Source organism: Equus quagga, chromosome 1 (genome assembly GCF_021613505.1).
Source record: "Equus quagga isolate Etosha38 chromosome 1, UCLA_HA_Equagga_1.0, whole genome shotgun sequence".
NCBI classification, from domain to species: domain Eukaryota; kingdom Metazoa; phylum Chordata; class Mammalia; order Perissodactyla; family Equidae; genus Equus; species Equus quagga.
In genome coordinates, this window is record NC_060267.1 from 153029940 (window position 1) to 153051445 (window position 21506).

At 37.7% G+C, this 21506-nt stretch overlaps 1 protein-coding gene across 13 annotated transcripts in view; it reads right to left on the reverse strand.

The window, feature by feature from the left end:
* RBMS3 (RNA binding motif single stranded interacting protein 3) overlaps window positions 1-21506 on the reverse strand; it is a 1258536-nt gene that overhangs the window by 227542 nt on the left and 1009488 nt on the right. For all 13 annotated transcript variants that reach the window (XM_046665635.1, XM_046665620.1, XM_046665611.1 and 10 more), the window contains one exon: window positions 13962-14119. In XM_046665635.1, the coding sequence (XP_046521591.1) occupies window positions 13962-14119 (158 nt within the window). The remainder of the gene's footprint in view (window positions 1-13961; window positions 14120-21506) is intronic.

Below are 21506 nucleotides of genomic sequence, written 5' to 3' on the forward strand. Positions count from 1 at the left end.
TGTCATCAGCACCATGACACTTTTATTGAAAACCCACTGGGTGAACAATGCAAAAGGGAATTATTTGGGGTCCCAAATGTGAGAGGAGAAGACAAATACACAACCCTCAGGTTCTGAACTTTCTTAATTTTGAATTTTGGGCATCCTCTATTTTTCATATTAAGTATCAATATTCCTAAACTGGATTTCTTGTGCCAAATTTTGGCATTTCACATACAAGCTAATGAACGAACATTTTGAGCCATACATCATAATGTCAATATTGGCAGTGTTGCCATATCCTAAGTAGAACAGTCTTGGCAACATTTTCTAAATAATTAACTATATCTGGCCTTTATTATTTTATAAAATTGGATGGGGAAGATAAAAATTAAAGGGTTGATTCTGATTAAAAGATATTAAGTTTCACAAACAATATACTAGAGGCAAAAGTACATTTAAGAAACAGCACACATACATGTGAAAGAATGTGTATGAAATGTGTGAAATTTGTCTAAAAGGCAAAGTATAATTCTGGATTTTCTGCTGTGTTACTAGTGTGAGCTTTCTTGGAATGGAGTGCTTTGACCCAAGTTGTAAAATTTTTCCACGTCTAAATTTTATGTGTGTTTTCAAAATCATATTACATAACCATATTACATGCAGAGGAAACAAGGAAAAAATATGTATGTAAACAAATGCCAAAGTTTTACATTTATTACAACTATAAGAATTCAAATGTGAAAGGAATTCCAGAAGCCAAGGAAACACTGAGAAGGGGGCACAGAAGGCCAGACAGACCGCCCTTAGAGATTACTTAGTGTAGGGGGCCAAGCTGGGCAGGTGAGAGCCGGCATCCTTTTAGATGCCGTGAAGTGAGCAGATCGTTGTGACTGAAGTAGAAGGGTCACATGGGGAAACTCTTGGAGATAAGCTAAGAAATGCAGACAAAGGCATCTGAATTATCACGTTAAGGAATTTGAAGATGGTAGCAGGAGTGCGTTCCATTTGAGGAGCTGTAATTAATTTTTCTCTTGAATTTTTAAGAATTTCTTTTCTGATGCACATTCCTATGAAGCATGGGATGGATGCACATTTTTCTGTATTGATACACATGGCAAACCTCTACCTACCATGAAGGACTGACTTCCAGGGTGTGAGACGTGTGCAGAACCACAGAGCTATGCACTTAGAACAAGCATGCACTCGGTTTAAAACTCTGCCGTCGCCATCTGAAAATTCTTAACAATTTCCTAACAACAGGTCCTGCACTTTTATCTTTCTCCAGGTCCACAAATTATGCAGGTGGTCCTGCTATGACAAGAAAGTGCAGGGAACTAATTTGACGAATTTGAGCGCAGGATACCAATAGGTTAGCATTGACTTATCAGATGGTCCAACGGATCCACAAAATTGTTATTTTGAAGAACATCAGAAAAATGAATCATTTTCACCAAGTTAAAATGAAAAACACTCTTTAAGGTTAATAACATGCAATTTTAATAAATAACAATAAAAACAAAGATAGCATTTTGTTCACTGCTTAATCACAAATTCCCCAAAATCAGATGTATGGCTTGAAAAGGACAGATGAATCTTTCCTTATTCCAAATATTTAGGAGTAGCTAAGGACAATTTTCCTAACTCCTCCAAGTTTTCTGTCTATGGAATCTTTTACAGTAAGTCTTCCAACTTTTTTTTTTTTTGAATAGGAAACTTCCATTTCTAGGAACAAAAGAATTCTAATTCTGCTCTTTTTCTCTTCCCGCAGGATCTACTATCTATTGTCTCTTAGGGAAAATAACCTTTCTTCCTAGCAGAGACATGAATGGAAGAGGAAATGTAAGCCCTTAATTACTACAGATGTTACTTTATGGAATTTTTATTCCAGGAGAGCTCCAGAATGAAAAGTTTATGCCCCAGAGCCCCCTCCCTGGAATCTCTCTCTGGGTACTCATCTAGATAAAAGGCAGTTAAGAATCTAAAACTTGTTTGCAAAAGTCCTACAAATCAAATCCCTTCTCTTTGTCTTAAAATGACATGGAATTCTAAACGAAGACTATAACCAGGTGGGGGTTAGTGTGTGTGTCTGTTTGTTGATTCTACGGAACTTGTTTTATGGAATTCAGAGGAAGCTAAAGAAGAAAATCAGGTGGCTAACCCACCCTACCCAATTAAAATATTTTTGTTCCGATTTGAAAGCCTCCATTCCTCCCTTTTGGATTCTGAGTGTGATCGTCTTTTCTTAAGACTGTTTCACAGCCATATGAAGCCGGATAGGGGCTGTTTCTACGAACACAAAGATAGCCGCGTAGATTGTTCACTTTGGCTTCATTCAGATTTAACTAAGTGAATGTCTGCAGTGGGCCTTTAGAGACTCTCGTCTCTGAAAGAATAAATGCAATAAAAGTCTGTTTTCTGTAGCTGCCGGCGCTTAGTGTCAAACCATGTTACGCTGTACCACCCAGCAGTGACAATTTCATTTTAATACACAGGGCACATTTTAACAAGGCAAAGCAGTCCCAGCAAAGACAGCAATATAGGCTCTGCCAAGGGGAAAGGCTTAGTGTTCTTCATGCATTTTATGTGGAAACAGAACAAAAGTGAGACCCACGGTGCTCTGGGGAGGAAGAGACTGCATTTGAATAGCCACCTTAGGAAGAATGTGCCCATTTTCTTCTCAAGTTTCACAATTAACCGCTTTGAAATGCCAGCTCAAGCTATCTGCAATCTGGCACACGCTTCAGTTGAAACTGACACTAGCATTATCAAGTGGGTCTGAAAAGACGGCACGCCAGACAAAGCTGCCTTTACATGTCCCTTTCAGATGGGCCACTGAATCACTACAACTGTGTCTATTCTTTCTAGGCGGTACCTGAACCCCCTCGTGTCCCTTGGAACAGCTCGCGTGCCAGGGCAACCATTCACCCGACGATACATTAATTAGGTTCTTACAAGGCTCCAATCACTGTATAAAGCTTCAGGGTTTTCTGTTAGGTCTGATGTTTAAATATAAGTACACGTTAAAGCTTCGTTTGACATTCTTTCTTGTCGCAGTGCCTAGGAAACTGGCTTCAGTCATTCGAAACGCACCACAGAATTGTGATTTTTAATTTTTTTTTTTTTTTTTTTTACAATAGCTACTGAGAGGAGCTAGTTTCACAGCCAATACAATTCCCACAAGCAAATTACATCAAATGAGAGCCTGATCCAATATTAGTAGAATGTTCTGGGTCAGACTTAACATGCAGAGGTGGAAAGGTATTTTGCAAAACCATTTGCAGCCTGCCTATCTCACCGCAATAAAGAATCTCTCCATTTATGATCTTAAAGCAATAAGCATTATTAACCATATATTTAAAACAAATCCACCCTGTCATTTATTATGGTTAATTAGAGATTTCCACTATTGTGAAATTTTTGTGGTTTTGCAATCACAGGCTTTGTACAAATTATTGGTAACTTAGAACATCCAAAGTTGCAAGCCAGTCATCCTCATTTCCGGTGAGAGCTATGCAAAGGGTCAACATTAAAAGATTTTTAAAAGTACTAAAATGTGCGCTCCTTCTGACATTTCAAAAACAAATTATGTCACTTACTTCTTAATCCATTTTAATGGAAGGAATAATAGTGAGTCTCAGGAACAAAAATGAGTGAATAAGGTGAATCTTCTTCTTAGTTTTTATAATTTGTTTTCTTCCTGACAAGTGCTTGACATTCTTAGGGCACAAGTGTCATAAATGCCAAATAGTGAATCAGAGTGGCCTCCCTGCCATCTCTCTTTGCAAAAACCCAGACATTTGGGTAGTGCCTTGCTCAGCATTACAACACATTCCTCTTAGGAAATGGAAGTGTAGGGAATATTTGACTAATGAAAACCTACTCCAGAGTTTTAGAATCACATAATTTCAGGACTAGAAATAGCCTCAGCTATCAACTTCTACATTGCACAGATGAAGAAACTAACTCTAGTAGACTGTGGTTGGCTTCCCTAAGACTAGTTAGTGGATAACCCTGGAATACAATCTTAGTCCTGACTCTCAATTCTGATGGTCTATTTGGAAGAGATGGAGCTCCATTGCTGGCCTCATGTCATCTGTCCTGATTACCTAGACTGCTCTATTTTAATCTGTTCTGAAGCTGACGGGATCCTGCTCTCTCCACTCCATCCAGCAACTATTAACCAGAGCACTTGTTCTCAAAAATAGAGATATACTCTGATATGATATGAACAGAAGAGCACTTCACCTCTGTGGTATTCTTTCTAAAAACCTATACATAATATGGATCCTATCATGAGGAAAACATCAGACAAACCCAGCTCTGGAGACATTCTCCAGCATACTTGGCTAGTACTACTCCGGAAAAACAACAAAAGTCTGAGAAAATATCACAGATCAGAGCAGACTGGTGAGACATGACAACTAAATGCAAAAGGGTACCCTGGATTGGGTCCTGGAACAGAAAGAAGATATCCAGGGAAAAATTCATGAAATACAAATAAAGTCTGGAATTTAGTTAATTGTAATATACCAGTGTCAGTTTCTTAATTTTGACAAATATGCCATGATAATGTAATGGGTTAACAACGGGGGAAACTGAGTGTGGGGTATATGGAAACTCTGCATTATCTTTGTAACTTTTCTGTAAAACTAAATTTATTTCAAAATGAAAAGTTTATTTAAAAAACGACTGTACATTAAAATTATCAGGAAACTATTTTAAAAAATACCAATGTCTGGGCCCCAACCCAGGAGATTCTGACTTAATTGCTTTGGCATGAAGTCTAGGCACTTATTTTTCAAAGCTACCCAGGTGATTCCAGTATGCAGCCAGGGTTGAAAACCACTGTTCTGGAGTTCTGTCAGGTGTTCCAAACTGGAAACTGTGGGCCAAATCTAACCTTCAGGTATGTTCTGTTTGGATTGCAAAGAGTTTTTGGAAAATTTGAAATGGTTGTCAACATTTAAAAATTGAGAGAGTTCATATGAACATTTGAGTTTCTGATTCCTCTTGAAAAATGAGATGGTCTGATCCATGTTTTCTGCATGGCAACTATGGTATAATGGAAATATATTTCATCTTTGTCCCTGGTTCCTGGCACAGAACTGCTAAAACCCTAGGAATTTCCTGAGTGATAAGAATGTCTTTTGATACTCATAATGAGCCCCTTTTGACCATACCCTGAGTTTATGTTAATGAGGTGATTCAAGCTGGGACCCTTAGATAGATTCAGGATAGGGCTGGTCACTAGTGATTAGAGAGTTGGAGCTTTCAGCCCCATCCACCAACCTCTGGGGATGGGAGAGGGGCTGGAGATTAAGCTTGATCACCAATGGCCAATAATTTAATCAATCATGCCTATGTGATGAAACCTCCATAAAAACCACTAAATAGGGTTTGGAGAGCTTCTGGGTTGGTGAACAAATTGATGTTCTGGGAGGGCAGCACACTCAGAGAGGGCAGGGAACCTCTGAGCCACTCCTCCCACCACCATACCTTGCCGAATGCATCTCTTTTGGCTGTTCTGAGTTGTATCCTTTATAATATACCAGTAAAGGTAAGTAAAGTGTTTTTGTGAGTTCTGTGGGCTGTTCTAGTGAATTGTCAAATGTGAGGGGGATCATGGGAATACTTGAATTTGTAGTTGGCCTGCTAGAAGTGTGGGTATCCTGGGCACCCCATTTGTGGCTGGTCTCTGAAGTGGGAACAGTCTTGTGGGACTGAGTTCTTAAACCTTTGGAGTCTGGTGAAAACTCTGGGTAGTTAATGTGAAAATTGAATTGAATTGTTGGACACCCAGTTGATGTCAGAGAACTGGAGAACTGGTGTGGAAAAAAATCATGTCTTTGGTGTTAGAAAAACATACATATTTGGTGTCAGAAGTGATGTCAGAAAAAAAGACATCATAGCAAGATGGCCTAGAGTTGAGCAATTGTTTTCTTTAAAGGGGGTCAATTTGCCATCATTCCTACCAACTTAGATGAATTGCCAATCCTAAAGTGAAGTAGCAGATGCTAGTTATCATTGACCTTGCACTGCTTTTTCTTCTTCATTTTTTTTTTTTAATAAATAGTTGAGTCAAGAGGAAATGAAAAGTAGTTAATTTACCCATATATACTGGTTTTTGCTGTTTACCCTCCCTTATATATTTTCTCTGCTCTGCTCTACGTCTCAAAGAAGCCATCCTTCCGCGGACTGTACCATCCCAGCTCCCTTATCTGATAGCTTTTCATTGGACTCAGCCATTGGGGGCCTGTGGGAGTGGAGAGAATTCTGACTGGTTCTTTCTCATTCTCTGTCTGCTTTGGCACTGTCTCTCTGGCAGGGGTTGCATCTCTCCCTGTCTACAGATCCTCCAGGCAGCCCCTCTTCCAAGGCTCTGTCTCACTGGCTCTGGAATCACTCCTCCACTTGCCTTCGGCTCTCAGGGTGATAAAGGCTTCCTTCTGATGGTCATCTCTGGGGATCTCAACATCCCTTTATCAGCTCCCTTAACCCTTCCCACTCTTGTAAATACTGCTTCATTCTAGTCTCTTCAGCTGAATCATTTGGCGTGAAATTCTGTTTGCAGCCAGCATCTTGATGGCTACACCATAAAACTATCGACAGTTGAGAAACAAAATTATCCTGGAAGCTGTGTGTTTCAAGAAAAATGTAAGAAAAACAGTTTCCTTAGACTCAGTCTGGGAACTGCTTCTCACTTAGATCACCTGCCTTCTTCTGGCTGACATCCTTGTCCAGACGCAGCATAATCTAGATCTATCTTTTAGCCACAGATTAATGTTTTCAAAAGCAATTTTGACAAAGAAGTTGAAGAAAGTCCGATTTAAAAAAATTAAAACTGAGATAAAGAAGGAATCAATAAGCATAGTGTGCTCAGGTCTAGAAAAATCTTGCCATTAAATGCCACTGGAATGCATTATCACTTTTAATCAATCTCTTTGAGCTGCAGCCATATTTCATTCCTAGATATTATTATCTGTTATATCTCTTTTCTTTTCTCTGTGGTCTAACAACTTAGCCTTTTTTCTGTTTCCCAAATTTGCCGAATTTGGCCCCACCCTAGATCTTCTATTCCCTTTCTCCCACTGCCAGGGTCACTCTCTTCCTTCCCCAACCCACCAAGAGACTCTCCCGGCTGGCTCCTTCTTATCATTTGCATCTCAGTGTAAACGCTCTTTCCTCAGAGGGCTTTCCTGTCGCTGACCTCCAGCCTTTCATTTTGCCATACTCTTTATTGTGCCTTCATATTTTATTTTGTTTTATGACACTACAATTATTTGATATTATTCATTATTTTATTTGTTTGATTACACATTTTTTGTCTCCCCAATCCAGTAGAATCTCAGTCCATGAAAGTAAATATTTTTCTTTTTTGTATCCCTCTGAATTACTGTATTTAGAACAATGACTGGTATATTAGTAGTGCCCAAGACATATTTACTAGATGAACTGAATAATGAATGAATATAGTTTACATATGAGGAAAGGAGGCTCAGGCAGTCTAAGTAACTCGTCTAAGAACGTAGATGGAGATGCAGAATTAAGATGCAAGCTAGGTTATTTCTGACCTATAAAACCAAGTTCCTAACCACACAGATATAGAGAATAGATGGCTTGGTCCAACTCACAGAAAGCTGAGAATGTAGGAAAGATACTAAATAAGAGACTCACACTTGTAGTCCAAATGCTATATCCAAGTCTTTCCTCTATTTTCTGGAAGCAGACAACCTACGTCAAATGCCCGCAGCCTTTGGATGGCCCAAGAGTCCCTGTCACGGTTTGTGCTTAGAGCAGGTACGGGGCAAAGAGATGTTACGGGCTCTGAGCACATTGAATGGCCACCATTTACAATCTCGAGGTAATAAATTTCTCCCATTTCAGTTTTACATGGGTAACTAATATTCAGAACTCTCCTCCCATCCCACAGAGGGCAGTCTTTGGAATCTAGTCATTTCAGTTTTATAATAATAAAACAATGTCTAGAGCAAAAAGTGAGTCCAGGAGATTCCAGAATAGTAGATTATTTGATGCAATTTAATTCATTTGTTTGATTGGTTGATTGATTGGTTGGTTTGAGTTTTGAAACCCAGGGCTTCAAATATACGGAAAAGCAAGCAGAATGTTCTGCTTTCGTTAGCCATGATCATAACTTTCTGATGGTAAAAAAAAAAACAAAAACAAAAAAAAACAAAAAAGAAAACAAAGAAGGAATGAGAAGAAATGGATGAAGGTCAGTGAAGAGACACATAAAACAAGAACAAAGATGAAGAAGCTGGAGGGTGGACGGTGGATCACATCTGCTGGCAATTGGGAGAGGAATTAAAGTCACCAAAAGGAATAACAACTCTTATTCTCTTCAATCTAGCAAACACAATTGTAACCTGTTTCTGTGCAAACACAGCTGTAGTTTGGAGATTACTAATCACTAAGTTTACATTTTAGAGATTTTCTTTGCTCACATTTGATTTCCTAGTTCCATGTGTTTGAGATAGTAATGGCAAAAGAAATGCCAAAACGGCAAGGGAGAAATTGTTAACACAAAGGTAAATTCAACGTGGATATGATCTAAACACATTCCAAACAATAAACACATTTTGATAAGCTTGATGGTCATTTTAAAGGATCATATATTTGCCTACACAGGAATACAGGAAGTATTGGTATTTGCTTTATAATTTTTAAAATTCCTATATTTTCATTATGTTTATTCTGAATCAGAGTTCTCACATTTCAGGAGGTGGGTGAAGATAGGGAGCAAAAAGAAGTACCAAGCACTAGAAGGTAAATCAATCAAATTTTAATGATATTTAATTTTACTAAAAGAAAATACAACAAGAATATTTTTAATCTGCTATTTATACTGATTTTCAACAATCAGGCTAATATTTGTCTGCCTATATTCACAATTAATTTTTTTACTTCGTGAAAAGAAAGAAGTGGTGAAACGATTTACTTGGAAAACTTGCTCATTTGGCAGGGAGAGCTAGAACACGGGCTGCCCATGTATTAAAAGTCACTCAAACAAAACTCTGTGAGAATCAAATTAAGACTACAAAAGAGGGGAGAAAACTACTACCAAATACAAAGGTCTCTGTGCTCAGCAGTCTCTCACGCTCTCTAGCTCACCAGGGAACAGTAAATGCATTTCTTAAAGAGGTTCTGTGTTCCCAGATGTTGAAGCTGGATTAATTGTGAATGCTTACCCCCCATCCCTTCTCCTTTTTGGGTTATTCTTTACCAGCCGCTCATAACACTCTTTCAATGTGATTTCTGTTAGACAAATGGTCTCATGTTTCTGGGAATGGGAAATGGATAACACGAACACACAGTCATGTCCCTGCAGACTCGGGCTGATTTATGCTCTGCTCCTCATCCTCCAAGGCAAGGTAGTCTGTTGGCACTTGCTAGCTCTGCAGTAGTGGGTCTGACTGTCTGATTGTCAGCATTCCCACCATAAATTTCTGTTTTTAGAGGTTTATGACTTGGCTATAAAATGCCTCCCAGAGGGGGGTGGATCTTACAAAATTGTTTTAAGTTACGAGAGAGTAAAAAAAAAACATAAAATAAAATAAAATAAAACATCTGTAATTTTAGACACTATCTAGTTCTTCTGGAACTTTGAAAAGACTGTAATTGTGTGTCTGTGCACCCTACTGGCATGCAAATCAATGCTTTGAAGTTCAGTGTTTTAAATATAAAATGAAGATACTACCTTTACTTTGAAGAGATGGTTATCAAAGAAGATTAATGTATAGCTTGTGAGTAAAATAATAATGGGGGGTTTTATTTCTAGTCAAAGAGATTTTAGGATCTCTGACACACGAATCAAGGACCACATCTGGTGGTTAGGAGTAACCAATGCTAATGTTCAAAATGAAACCTGCTGAAAAAATTACTTACATTTTGTGAATTGAGATAGTAATAAATTCAAGAAATATGTACAATTTACTAGGCATAATTATAGACTGGAGACATAAATTGAAGAGATATGTACAATTTACTAGGCACAACTATAGGCTGGCTGTTCTCCCAATTGAATAAGCATATTCTTTTAATAATGCCTGTGGCACTATTAGAAGAAGAAATTTTTAGAAGAAACAATTTGTGAACCAATAATAGTTGAGCTGATGCTACTGCAGTTTTCTCTAACATTCCAGGACAGACACCCATCTCAGAACTGGCTTATCATTATCATGAAATGCTATCTCCCTGCATATTGCTACAGTTAAAAGCAAACAAGCAAACAAAAAAGCCCAAAAAATTTGAAGTGATTTCATTTATGCATCATCAAAAATTTACTGAGGATCAATTATGTGTCAGAAAGCATTCTAGGTGCTGGGACAGATAAGAAGAAGAATAAGGCATTGTATCTACCCTTGAGGAACAGGAAGAAAGGCAGATTCATGAGCAGTACATTTTGAGAAAGCGGTACAGTGTGATAGAGGCATCAACAGGAATCAACTCCATCTGAAAAGGTCTCTAAGAATGAGGCCCAGCAATCTTTTACAGGCTCTGCAGATGATTCTGAGAACCAGTCCTAATGCCCTAAGGCAATGTTTCTCAAATTTTAGAGAGCATCAGAATCACCTAAAGTGCTCTTTAAAACACAGATTGCTGCACCCCATCTACCCCTCACCTACTGCTGATTCAGTAGGTCTAGGGTGGGGCTCCAAAATTTGCATTTCTACAATTTCCCAGGTGATGCTGAGGCTGCTGTCCCGGAAATTATACTTTGAGAATCACTGTCCTAAGGCATCCATTGCATATAATCCATTAACTTCTCTCACTAGCCATGTACTATCCTTGGAAGAATTGAGAAAATAGAGACTTGAATCATCTCTGTTTTGTGGTTTAGAGCGGGTGTGCTTGATCAGAAAGGCTGAGTGGAAAAACGATGATATTTCAAAAAGGAGGAAAACTTGTGCCAGAGTTAATTTGTGAATGATCAAGTTAGTTAAGGCAATAGTCATAGCTGTTTGAGAAAATGCAGAGCAAATATTAAAGTGTGAGGAAGTAGGAATTTGGGTGGACCTGTTTACATATGGAATAGCCAAAATTATTTTCTCACCCCATCAACTTAGGTAAATCACACAGAATCCTGTTTCTCAGAATTTCAGGTCTAAGATACGTGGAGAATGAAATACTTAGTTTGTGTCAGTTTCTTGGCTTCTTACAAAAGAGAGGCAGATTCATTTTTTTCTTTACTTCCTAGGCATAAGAAATCCTTGGCTTGACTTGAACCTAGCTTTTCTTTTTCAATCCACATGCCACTTTCTGAAATCGGGAAATACATAATTTAGAGTACAGAGATCTAAGTTTCAGTATTGGAATGTGATTGATAATTCATATTCAAAGCTCAAAGTTTTAAAAATCATTGCTTGGAGTTTAGCCATTCCGGAACTTCAAAGAAAGGTAATTATGCAGTCTACCACTCATCCATCCAAAAATGAAAAAAGAAATTTGACTTAAGGAAATGTGCAATCCAGTGGGCAAAGACAGAAATTAAATAGCAAATTCATTGCGATTGTGATAAATTTTATTTGGGAAAAAAACACAAAAAACAAAACTTCCACAGGAGCTGTAACAAGAGCACCCAACTTTGGAGGCTGGGGTTGGAGGTCAGGGAAGGCTTCTTTGAAGACATTTAAACTGATATCTGAGGGATGAATAGGCAGAAACCAGGGGAAGAGTCCTGGAAAGCAAAAGAGTCAAAAAGTGGAGCTTGTCCCCAGGACACGAGCAGGAAGACGAGCGATATCAGGGATAATGACATGAAGGATGATGGTGAAGTTGGTAAATGCAGTCACTCAGGCCATATGGAAGGGAAGTCAGCAGGCCCCTGACATGATCAGATGTGCATTTTTAAAGAATCACTTGTGGCTTCTATATGCAAAATGCATTGAAGGAGGGAGAAGCTGCATTCAGAGCAGACATAAAATAATAATTTACAATTTCCATCCTGCCTCAGTTCCTAAAGAATAAAAACTTAATAGGTTTACTCTTTCATGACACCACATGCTATGATTATAGTTTTGCCTCTTACAATTTGCACTACTTAGCTCTGCATGTAAGAATATTCTTCATTTTAAGCAAACTCAAATTGTGCAGAGAAGAAAGAGATGAGAGAAAGCAATAGCCCAAACTTAGTTTAATGAGCTGATCTGGGTCTCCCCCCAAACTCAGAAGGAGGTAGGGCTTTTAAAGGGGTCTTTAAATTAACTTGAGGTCACATGGATGGGTCCCAATTCAATCTGACTGATGTCCTTTCAAGTAGAGGAGATTAGGACACAAACATAAAGAGAAGATGAGGTGAAGATATGGGGAAAAGAAGGCCATCAAGACAAAGAGAGAGGCCTCAGAGGAAGCCAAACCTACTGACGCCATGATCTTGGACTTCTGGCCTCTAGAATTGTGACAAAATAAGTTTCTACTGTTTAAGCCACCTAGTCTGTTGTATGTTGTTATGGCAACCCTAGCAAACTAATATACTTTGTGCCAAATATCCTTTATTTAAAAAAAAAATCACCATAGATCTTAGAAAATATGTTCTCGATGAATTTGAAATATGTTCATTTCTCAGCAGGAGTACAAATGAAGGAGAAACTAATTTGTTAGAGTTTTTTGGGGGAGCAAAAGGTAGGGGAAGCACCAAAGGAATGTGCATGCTGTGTGAAGCGAAGCATGGCAGTCATTTCAGTGAACACCCACACTGGTCAGACCTCCAATAGCAAGCTGTACACTATCCAAGAATGACTAATTTGGCAGATTTCAGAGACCCAGGTGGTGTGATTAGCTCTGCCTTGACCATGAAAATCAACAGTTAAGAAGGTTCTGAAAACTTGAACGCCTCATGCATACATTCAGGTCAGGGAGAATTTCTTCGTTCTGCTTATTTCTCTTCAAATCATTAAGCATATATCTTGCATACGTCTACTGGTCTACTGTGTGTAGAACATTGTGGGGAATAAACAATTTTACAATGTGGTCCATGACCTCTAGGTAGTCAAGTTAGAGATCAGTTAACCTTTACGTTATAATTTGTTATCTTTCAAAGTTGGTTAACAGAGTTGGATTGGAATGGTTTTCCAAGTGATGGCAGGGTTCAGCATAGGTGGACACACCTGTCTGCAATGGGCTGACTTCCAGATGACACTGACATCCATCCATTCATCCATGTGAAGTCAGCTGGAGACACATAAACACACCAAGCCATGGGGACACAGCTTTTACTTTTCTTCTTTGTCATTGAGCAGTTTCTTTTTCTCTGTGGTTTCTTTAGCTTTGTTTTTCATGAAAGCACAGCAAGTACAACCATTTTAACTCCATTCCTGGCTGAGATCTTCTTTTGTAAACATTCTCTTAAAGTTAAAATGAAAACTACTCTTCCTTTTCCAACAATGAAAAAAGTGCAATTTGCTTTTTTTCTGTTCTGCGTAAAACATCAAAAACACACAGCCAGGGCCTCTTCAATGCAAATGCCCCCTTGACCTCCCCTTATATTTCTGGGTTCCTTGGGACTTCCCAACAATTCCTATTTCTCTAAATCTTTCCTCTCTTAACCTGACTGAGAAATTCTACCACCTCATTCTTTGGAAATCAATGCAAAAAGATTTGAATGCTTTGCTCACCACATGGGCTCTTTAGGTTTGCGGTACTGGGCATTTATTATCCCTGGCAGAAATTGGCAGCATCTGATTTTGTTGATCTACAGGCATACAGAGGACTGGGAATTGGGTATGCATATCATTATGACCTGAGATACATATAAACATTCTACATACATATTTTAGCAAGCACCAACATATTTATAATTACATTGGAATTCTCTGGCTCCAAGCGAAGACACAGTCAGTTTGATAAGCTACCCTGTTTTTTTTCTTTGAGTAGTCTATTGCATTGGGACCTAGAGCTAGAAAGGAATGGACTTAAAAGGGAACAATGAGGAAAGACAAATAATAGACAGAGCAAGTGTTTACCTGGCAAAGCCAACGCCTCTGCTGACTCCATTAGCATCCCTTAGTATTCTTGTGGAAATGACATGTCCAAAGGGTTTCAGCATATTCTCAAGTTCCTGCTCATCCATAGAAATGGGGAGATTTGAGATGTATAGGTTTGTTGGGTCTTGCTCTTGTTGCTAAGGGAAGCAAAGAAACAAATGCAATAAGTTCTGAATATTAAGACACATATTGCACAAATGGATAAACTTTTGATTAAACCATAATCTAGATTCCAATCTCCAGCACACTCTTGAATGTTCTTTCACTAAGGGCATCCCTTCTTTTCACTGAATTCTCTTCTTGCCAGAGTGTTTCTCATAGAAAAAATGTAATCAGTCAAAACCAAGCTCTCTGTCCAGGCTTCCTTAGAAAAGACTAATAAAATTTTATTGCAATTGAACTAAGTAAATATGTATATCCTTCTCTATTACTAGCAACTACTACTTCTACTATTAACACTCTAACTACCATCACCACTAGTTACTAATGTTGCATTTAGTGAGTGCTCATAGCATGCTAGGCATTGTGTTCAAGACTTAATATGCATTATTTCATTCAATATCCCCAATAAATATAATTGTTATTATGTTACAGATGACAAAAGTGATCCCTAACTTGTCCAAGTTACATAGCTCATAAGTGTCAAAGCCAGGACTGAAACCTGGGAGTATCACCAAAGTATGTGGGCTTCACTGTTCTGTTATACTGTCTTCCACTAGACCAATGGGGAACAAAAGTGTGGTGCCAGAACAGCACCATGAGTCTCAGCGTCACTGGGGAACTTACTAGAAATGCAAATTCTCAGGCTCTACCTCAGAACTACTGAACCAGAAACTGGAGAGTGAGCCAAGTGATTTTGACAAGCCTTTCAGGTGATTCTGTTGACTGTTCAACTTTGGGAATCGCTGCCTGAGACCATACATGAATATTTATATACAAATGAGATTATAATGTCTATCATTTTCTAATCCAGTAGCAACAGTGTTTAAATAAGCCTTGCTTAATAGAATGGAGAATCGAACAACAATCACTAGCATTGTTTCTATGTGCATGAATGTTCTCTATTTCATGCAAAGAATTAATAAGATAGAACTTAGTTGTAAGTACGTCTCAAAAATAAAACCCATAAATCTGACATGATTAATCATTAATATCAGATATTTAACTGAACCATTATATTTTAACCAAAAACAACAATCTTAACTTCAAGGATAAGGGAGATTAAACTGGAAAAAGAAATTCTGAAGTGTATAGGAAATGACATTATGTAATAGTAAAATACCTTTTGTGAAGAGATGATATCATATTCTGTAGAAAATTTGAGGTTTAAGCACAATGAAAAAATACAATAAGCAAGATTCCAAATATTACTTCAGGTCAATCAACAATTTTGATATGAAGCTAAACTCCATTATCTTTAACAGCTCTAAACATTCAGACAGGTCATAATATTTTTATTAAGCTTTGAGACAAATAAGATCTATTATTAGGTTCATTTTTTAAACATAGTTTAGTTTTTAAACTTTTTTTATCACTATGGAAAATAAACGTATACTCAATCAGAAAATGACAACACAGCTTTAGTATTTAGGAATAGTACAGATGTAGAAACTGTACAATTGTAGTCAGTCTCTCTTGCTCTCTCTCTCTTTGTTTCTCCCTCTCTCTCACACACACACACACACACACATGCACACACATACCCACTACTAATAAATGGCATGATCCAAGAGAGAAAACAGAGATAATATTATCCTTTCCTAAATGGTCATAATCATTTTTCTTTTTTTTTGTTGCTGGGATGGTGAAAAAAAGAGAGAAGGAAAAGTGATGTTTCAGATACATGATAATATACCTTATGTACATACAATTTTCAACTTTTATAGTATTTCACTACCTATCAGTTGATTTTAATCTTCACATCCTCACTCCAAAGGTAGCTTAGCAAATATCATTACGCTTATTGGATAATGAGGCATGAAAGATTCATCATCTTGCCCAAGCACAATCTGATAATTAGTGACAGGGTTAGAACTAGATGGAGCAACCAAGTTTCTTATTTTCCAGCTCAGTGTATTTTCCACTAGCCCAACATTTCCCAAGCTTTAGTCATTTCATATCATCTTAGAAAATTTTGCCAGCCATGTACTATTATTTAATTTACTTGAAAGTTTTCTTTACATCAATACCTTTGGTCTTAAATGAGTTCATTTAAAAAGATAACTTTATGTTGCTACTGTAAGTGAAAAGCTAGTATCACTTGGCAGAAATAGGTTACTGTAAGAAGAGGGAACGAATCGATGTTCTTAAATTATAGCTAGATACTGTTTGTTTACAGAAGGCTTTGACCATTTCAGTTGATTCTCTCTTAGTTACAAATAAAATTTGTAACTAAATTTTAAATTTAAATTGTAAGAGAGGTGTGAGAAGCACACTAACACAGGTGGAATATTTTTTCCTGGGAAGAATCAGAACTGAGAAAGAATCAAGAAAAGAACAATTTTCTTATGATGTGATTCCTGGATGCTACACGCCTAGATCAACTCAAGTTCCATGAGAGAGACATATTCCACAGCTTGGGAGCACCTGCGTTAACCCAGAGCTTCTTAAGAGTGGGCTTCAGCACACTGCAGTCTCGTGAATGGATTGGAATTTACCCAACATTCCACACCCCTCCATCCTCGATCAGGCTAAATAACCAGAAGCAACCAATCCCACTGTTCCAGGGTACTATACAGACTTTTTCATTTTCTCTAGGCAGCAACGTACCAGTTTACCCTGATTCAAATCCATTTCCAAATTCTCCAAGTGTAGCATGCATTGCAGCTTCTCAAAATGATGTGCAATAAACACCCAGAGCTTAGTACATAAGGGATTGCCCAGTAAGCTATTTTCTGAATCCAAATTCAAACAGCAAGGCCAACTCCTTAATTTGTATTCACAGAGAGAATATAGCACTGGATAGTGTCATTCCTTAATTTGTATTCACAGAAAGAATATAGTGTTGCACAGTGTTGTTAAGTAATTCCGTCCTCTGAAATGCAGTATTGGTCTTGAATATGTGTGTTCATTTGACAATAGAATTTAATTTCTGTATAGAATAAATTTCAAAATAATATATACATTCATATTTTTACTTTCAACTTTATTTATGTATCAGGTTTATGTAAATAGATGATCCCTTTCAAAAGGTTCTTTGGCATTATGTATTAAGGAACACTTTCCTTTTAACCTTCCAAAAAAATCTTCTTATGTGATAATTACAATCTAAAAGATTTCTTTAAAAGTCTTTTTTAACTTAAATTTTTAGAATCATTTAGCTCCAGAATGGATCTAAGGGGGTATCTTATTCTATCTGATCATCTAATAGATGGAAGAAAACATAAGCTAGAGGAGTGGTTATGACTTGCTCAAGACTGCCCAGCTAATTAGTAACTGGCTGGAAATAGAACCCATGTCATTTGAAACCTGGTCAAACATTCTTTCCACTTCATGACACTGCCTTTTCTCTTAAAATCCAATGAATAGTAGACAGCAGTTTGTGGTCCAAAGGAATATTAGTACAGACAGAAATAAATATCTCTGAATTCCTTGTTAAATCACTTTTGCTTATTCATTGAGTTAAAGCTATTTTTTAAAAAAAAGTTCCTAGCCTTAGGCAGCATTTCACACAGAGTCACTGAATGAATACCCTGCAGTGTGTACTAGTCTGTGAAAGTATATGACTACAATTCATGATCTATTACATTTAACTGACCATGTCATCATAAGTAACTGCCTGATTTTGATCTGTTTCTACATCTTTTCATCTGTACAGGGATTTCTTGATTTATTATTTAGTTTTGCTAAAAGATGGTGAAAAAGTTAGAAAAGCACCCTCTTCCTTGTTAACAGGAGCAGAGACATGTTATTTCACTCAAGAATTCGTATGGCCAGCTCTAGTGGTCTAGTGGTTAAGTTCGGCACGTTCCACTTCAGCAACCTGGACCCAGTTCCCAGGTGTGGACCTACACCACTCGTCTGTTAGTGGCCATGCTGTGGTGGTGGCTCACATACAAAAAAAGAGGAAGATTGGCAGCAGACATTAGCTCAGGGAGAATCTTCCTCAGCAAAAACAAAAATGAAAAAAGAATACGTAAATAATTCTTTTTTTCCTGAAATGACTTCCCTTTTCTTGGGTTTTCAATGTTTGTAAACTGCCTAAATAAGATTTATGGGCACTCGTTTGCTTTTTAACAGTTTAAGACAACTTGAGAACTTCAGAACATTTCAAGGTAGCCAAGCATATGAATACAAATGGAGGACAAAAAGTCACTGCCTGTACCTAGATCAAGGGTTATATCTGGGGCTCTGTTGTATGGATATGAATTATGGCTATTTTATATACATCATGCTGAAAAAGAAGTTAGTAGAACAAGATTTTAAAACTTAATCTGATAACACTCATGCTTGACAAAACCACATTTAAATATTTAGGAAGTAGTTATTAGCATTAGAGACTTCAGAGCAATGTTTCTCAAGCTACCTGGGGTGAGGACCAATTTTGTTTTCAATCTGTCATAGGCCCATATTTGTAAAATACAATAAAAATAATTAATAGAAAATAAATTTTAAAATACGCAAAATGCAACTTGCAATTTTTTTATTATTACATTCAACAAACCAAAGTTGCATCTGGATTCAATGTCATGTTAATGTGAAATTGTTATAAAAGATTTTAAATGCTTACTCTCAATTTCTGTACTTATTTCATTGGGAACAGATACCATTTGGTGGCCCAAACGTTAAGTAATACTGTTTTAGGGGACTATATTCCCATTTTTTTCCATCATAATGTAATACTCTATGGGTCTTAGTAAGTTGTTAGCTTTTGCTTGCTTTATATATTATTAAGTCCTTTTTAATCACAAAATTTTGTGTAAACAAGTTATGGTCATTTTTGAACTATAAGGTAGATAGAGCTGTCTCAAGATGAATTATCCTGAGCAGTAATGACAAAACATCCAGAAATATCCTGAGGAAGTTCGAAACAACTCTAAAGCAAACCTATGACTGTAATATTTTAAAAACATACTGAGAGAGATGTTCATATAGACTGAAGATAACAAGACTATTACCTTACATAGAGCAGAATTTTACAGTATTCAAAGTGTTTCAGGGTCAATTTATTTTATGTGGCCCTTTATAATAACCCTATGAGGGAGATAGGGCAAGAGTTATCATCTCCACTCTACAAATGATATCAGTTCTGACATCTTAAGACAGTACCAAAGTCCCATGGCTAGTAAGCGAATAAATGACATCAAAAGGGATATTCTTTGACTCTTGATCTAGTCCTCTTTCTACTACACTACACCAACTCAAGATTGCCTATAAATACTGTTATTCAATGGATTTCACCTGTGGAAAGGAAAATCAATGAGGACACAAAGGAGGAATTGTTTTTTAATGGAATAGTCTATTTGAAATGCTGTAGCATTTCAAAAATTAATAATGATACAAACTTAATGTTTTCGTTCACCCTGAAAACACAAGTAAGGAGTCAGAACCTACCCTGTCAGAGCTGCCCAGGAAGAGGCAGAAGTTTTGGAATTAGTTTAACACTAATTTTGTACAAATATGTTCTCACCCTTCCAGTAGTATTCTCAGCACATCTGGTGCAGGGCTGTTGGAGTTAGAGCACCTCTAGATGAGATCTGCAGGACGCCAGCCATACTGGCCATACTTGGCTTCAGTCTTGTACATACATGTGATGGTTAATTTTATATGTCAACTTGACTGGGCCACAAGGTGCCCAGATAGTTGGTCAAACAATATTCTGGATAGATCTGTGAGAGTGTTTTCTGGATAAGTTTAACATTTGAATCCAAATCAGTGACTGAAGGAAACAGATGGTCCTCTCTGATGTGGGTAGTCTCATCCAATCAATTGAAGGCCTGAAGAGAACAAAAAGGTCGATCCTCCTCTGAATTAAGAGAGAATTCATCCTTCCTGATGGCCTTTAAGCTGGGACATCAGGAGTTTTTCTCCCACCTTTGGATGCAAACTGAAACATTGTTTCTTTCTGGGTCTCAAGCCTGCTGGGTTCACACTGGAATACAACATCACCCCCCCACCAAGTCTCCAGCTTACTGACTGTGGATCTTGGGACCTGTCAGCCTCCATAATCCTGTGAGTGGATTTCATATAATAATCATATAATAAATAAATACATGTATATCTCCTATTAGTTCTGTTTCTCTGGAAAACCATAACTAATACAATGTATTAATTTTGTCAAGTCTGTATTGCTGTGAAAACATAAGGACACATGCTCAGCTCTGACCGTCACACTAGGACTTCTGCTTTCCCTAGCCGCATAGCCATAGCCTTTGTAAAGAGAGAGGCACAGTCTTCCTCTAAGACAGGTGCTCCAGGAGCATACATCCCAGGTAATGCACTAAAGAGCAAAAGGAAGAGTAAAGAAGGACAGCCAAGAAGCAGGTTTTCACTCCTAAAGGGTGACTAATAAAGGTGTCCTCCATCCTGTTTGCTAAGCAGTGAAGGGGGCTGCCCTGTGTTTTCAATTGCCTTCTCCCTCCACTAAAAGAGAGAGGGTGATTTCTCTTCTAGCTTCACATGGTGATGAAGTAAGAGGAGGGTGACTATGAGTTTTTCCTCTCTAGGCACCATTAAGAACAATTTCCCTACAGGACATATGTTTTAAAAGAGCATTTAATTATTTTAGATTTAATGTAAGCACAGCACTGGCAATTGGAGATCACATCCTCAAGTTCAGAGGGTTTAATTCTAGATAACAAACTCAGCAGAGGCCTGACTATGAAACCATGGCCAGTGCACAGGACAACCTGAACCACCTGTCATTTGTCCTGTTCCTTAAGGCTGTGGCTGGCTTTCATTTCTAGATCAGCCTCAAGTTGAGATGAGCAGTGAATGATTAAATGAGCCTCTTGAGTCTTTACAACTGAATTTGTATTACCTGTGGTCCTGGAACAGGTGGCCAGATTGGATTCCTGGCTTTCCTTGACTTCTCCCTCCACATGCACCTCATGAACTCGAGCTCAGTATCACGTTATCAGCCCTGATGTGATGGTTTCTCCTGTGAGAAAATGCTAAATTAACATTTTACAATATTGAGATCTCTCTATAGTTTTTATTGTAATATATTACTATATCACAAATATGTATGCTTTTGTACTCAGGGTCCTGACAGTCAAAAATAAGAACAGGAAACAAAACTATAGAGAACTACTCAATATTGTAAACAAATCGCACCACATCTTCTCAGAGTCTAATTCACCTTGCTGAAGGGGCTTCCCAGAGATACCTATTATATCTATTTTATCAGCCTGCTGTGAACTCTGGGATAGGAAGTTGTCACCCGATATGTTGATAATGACCATGTTCCTCCTTCAAACAACTGGAATTATGGAAATGACATGAATATAGTCGTAAGTTTACTACGGTACCCTATTAATTTATTCTGGAATAATCACAACAAATATAGAACAGATGCAAACCATT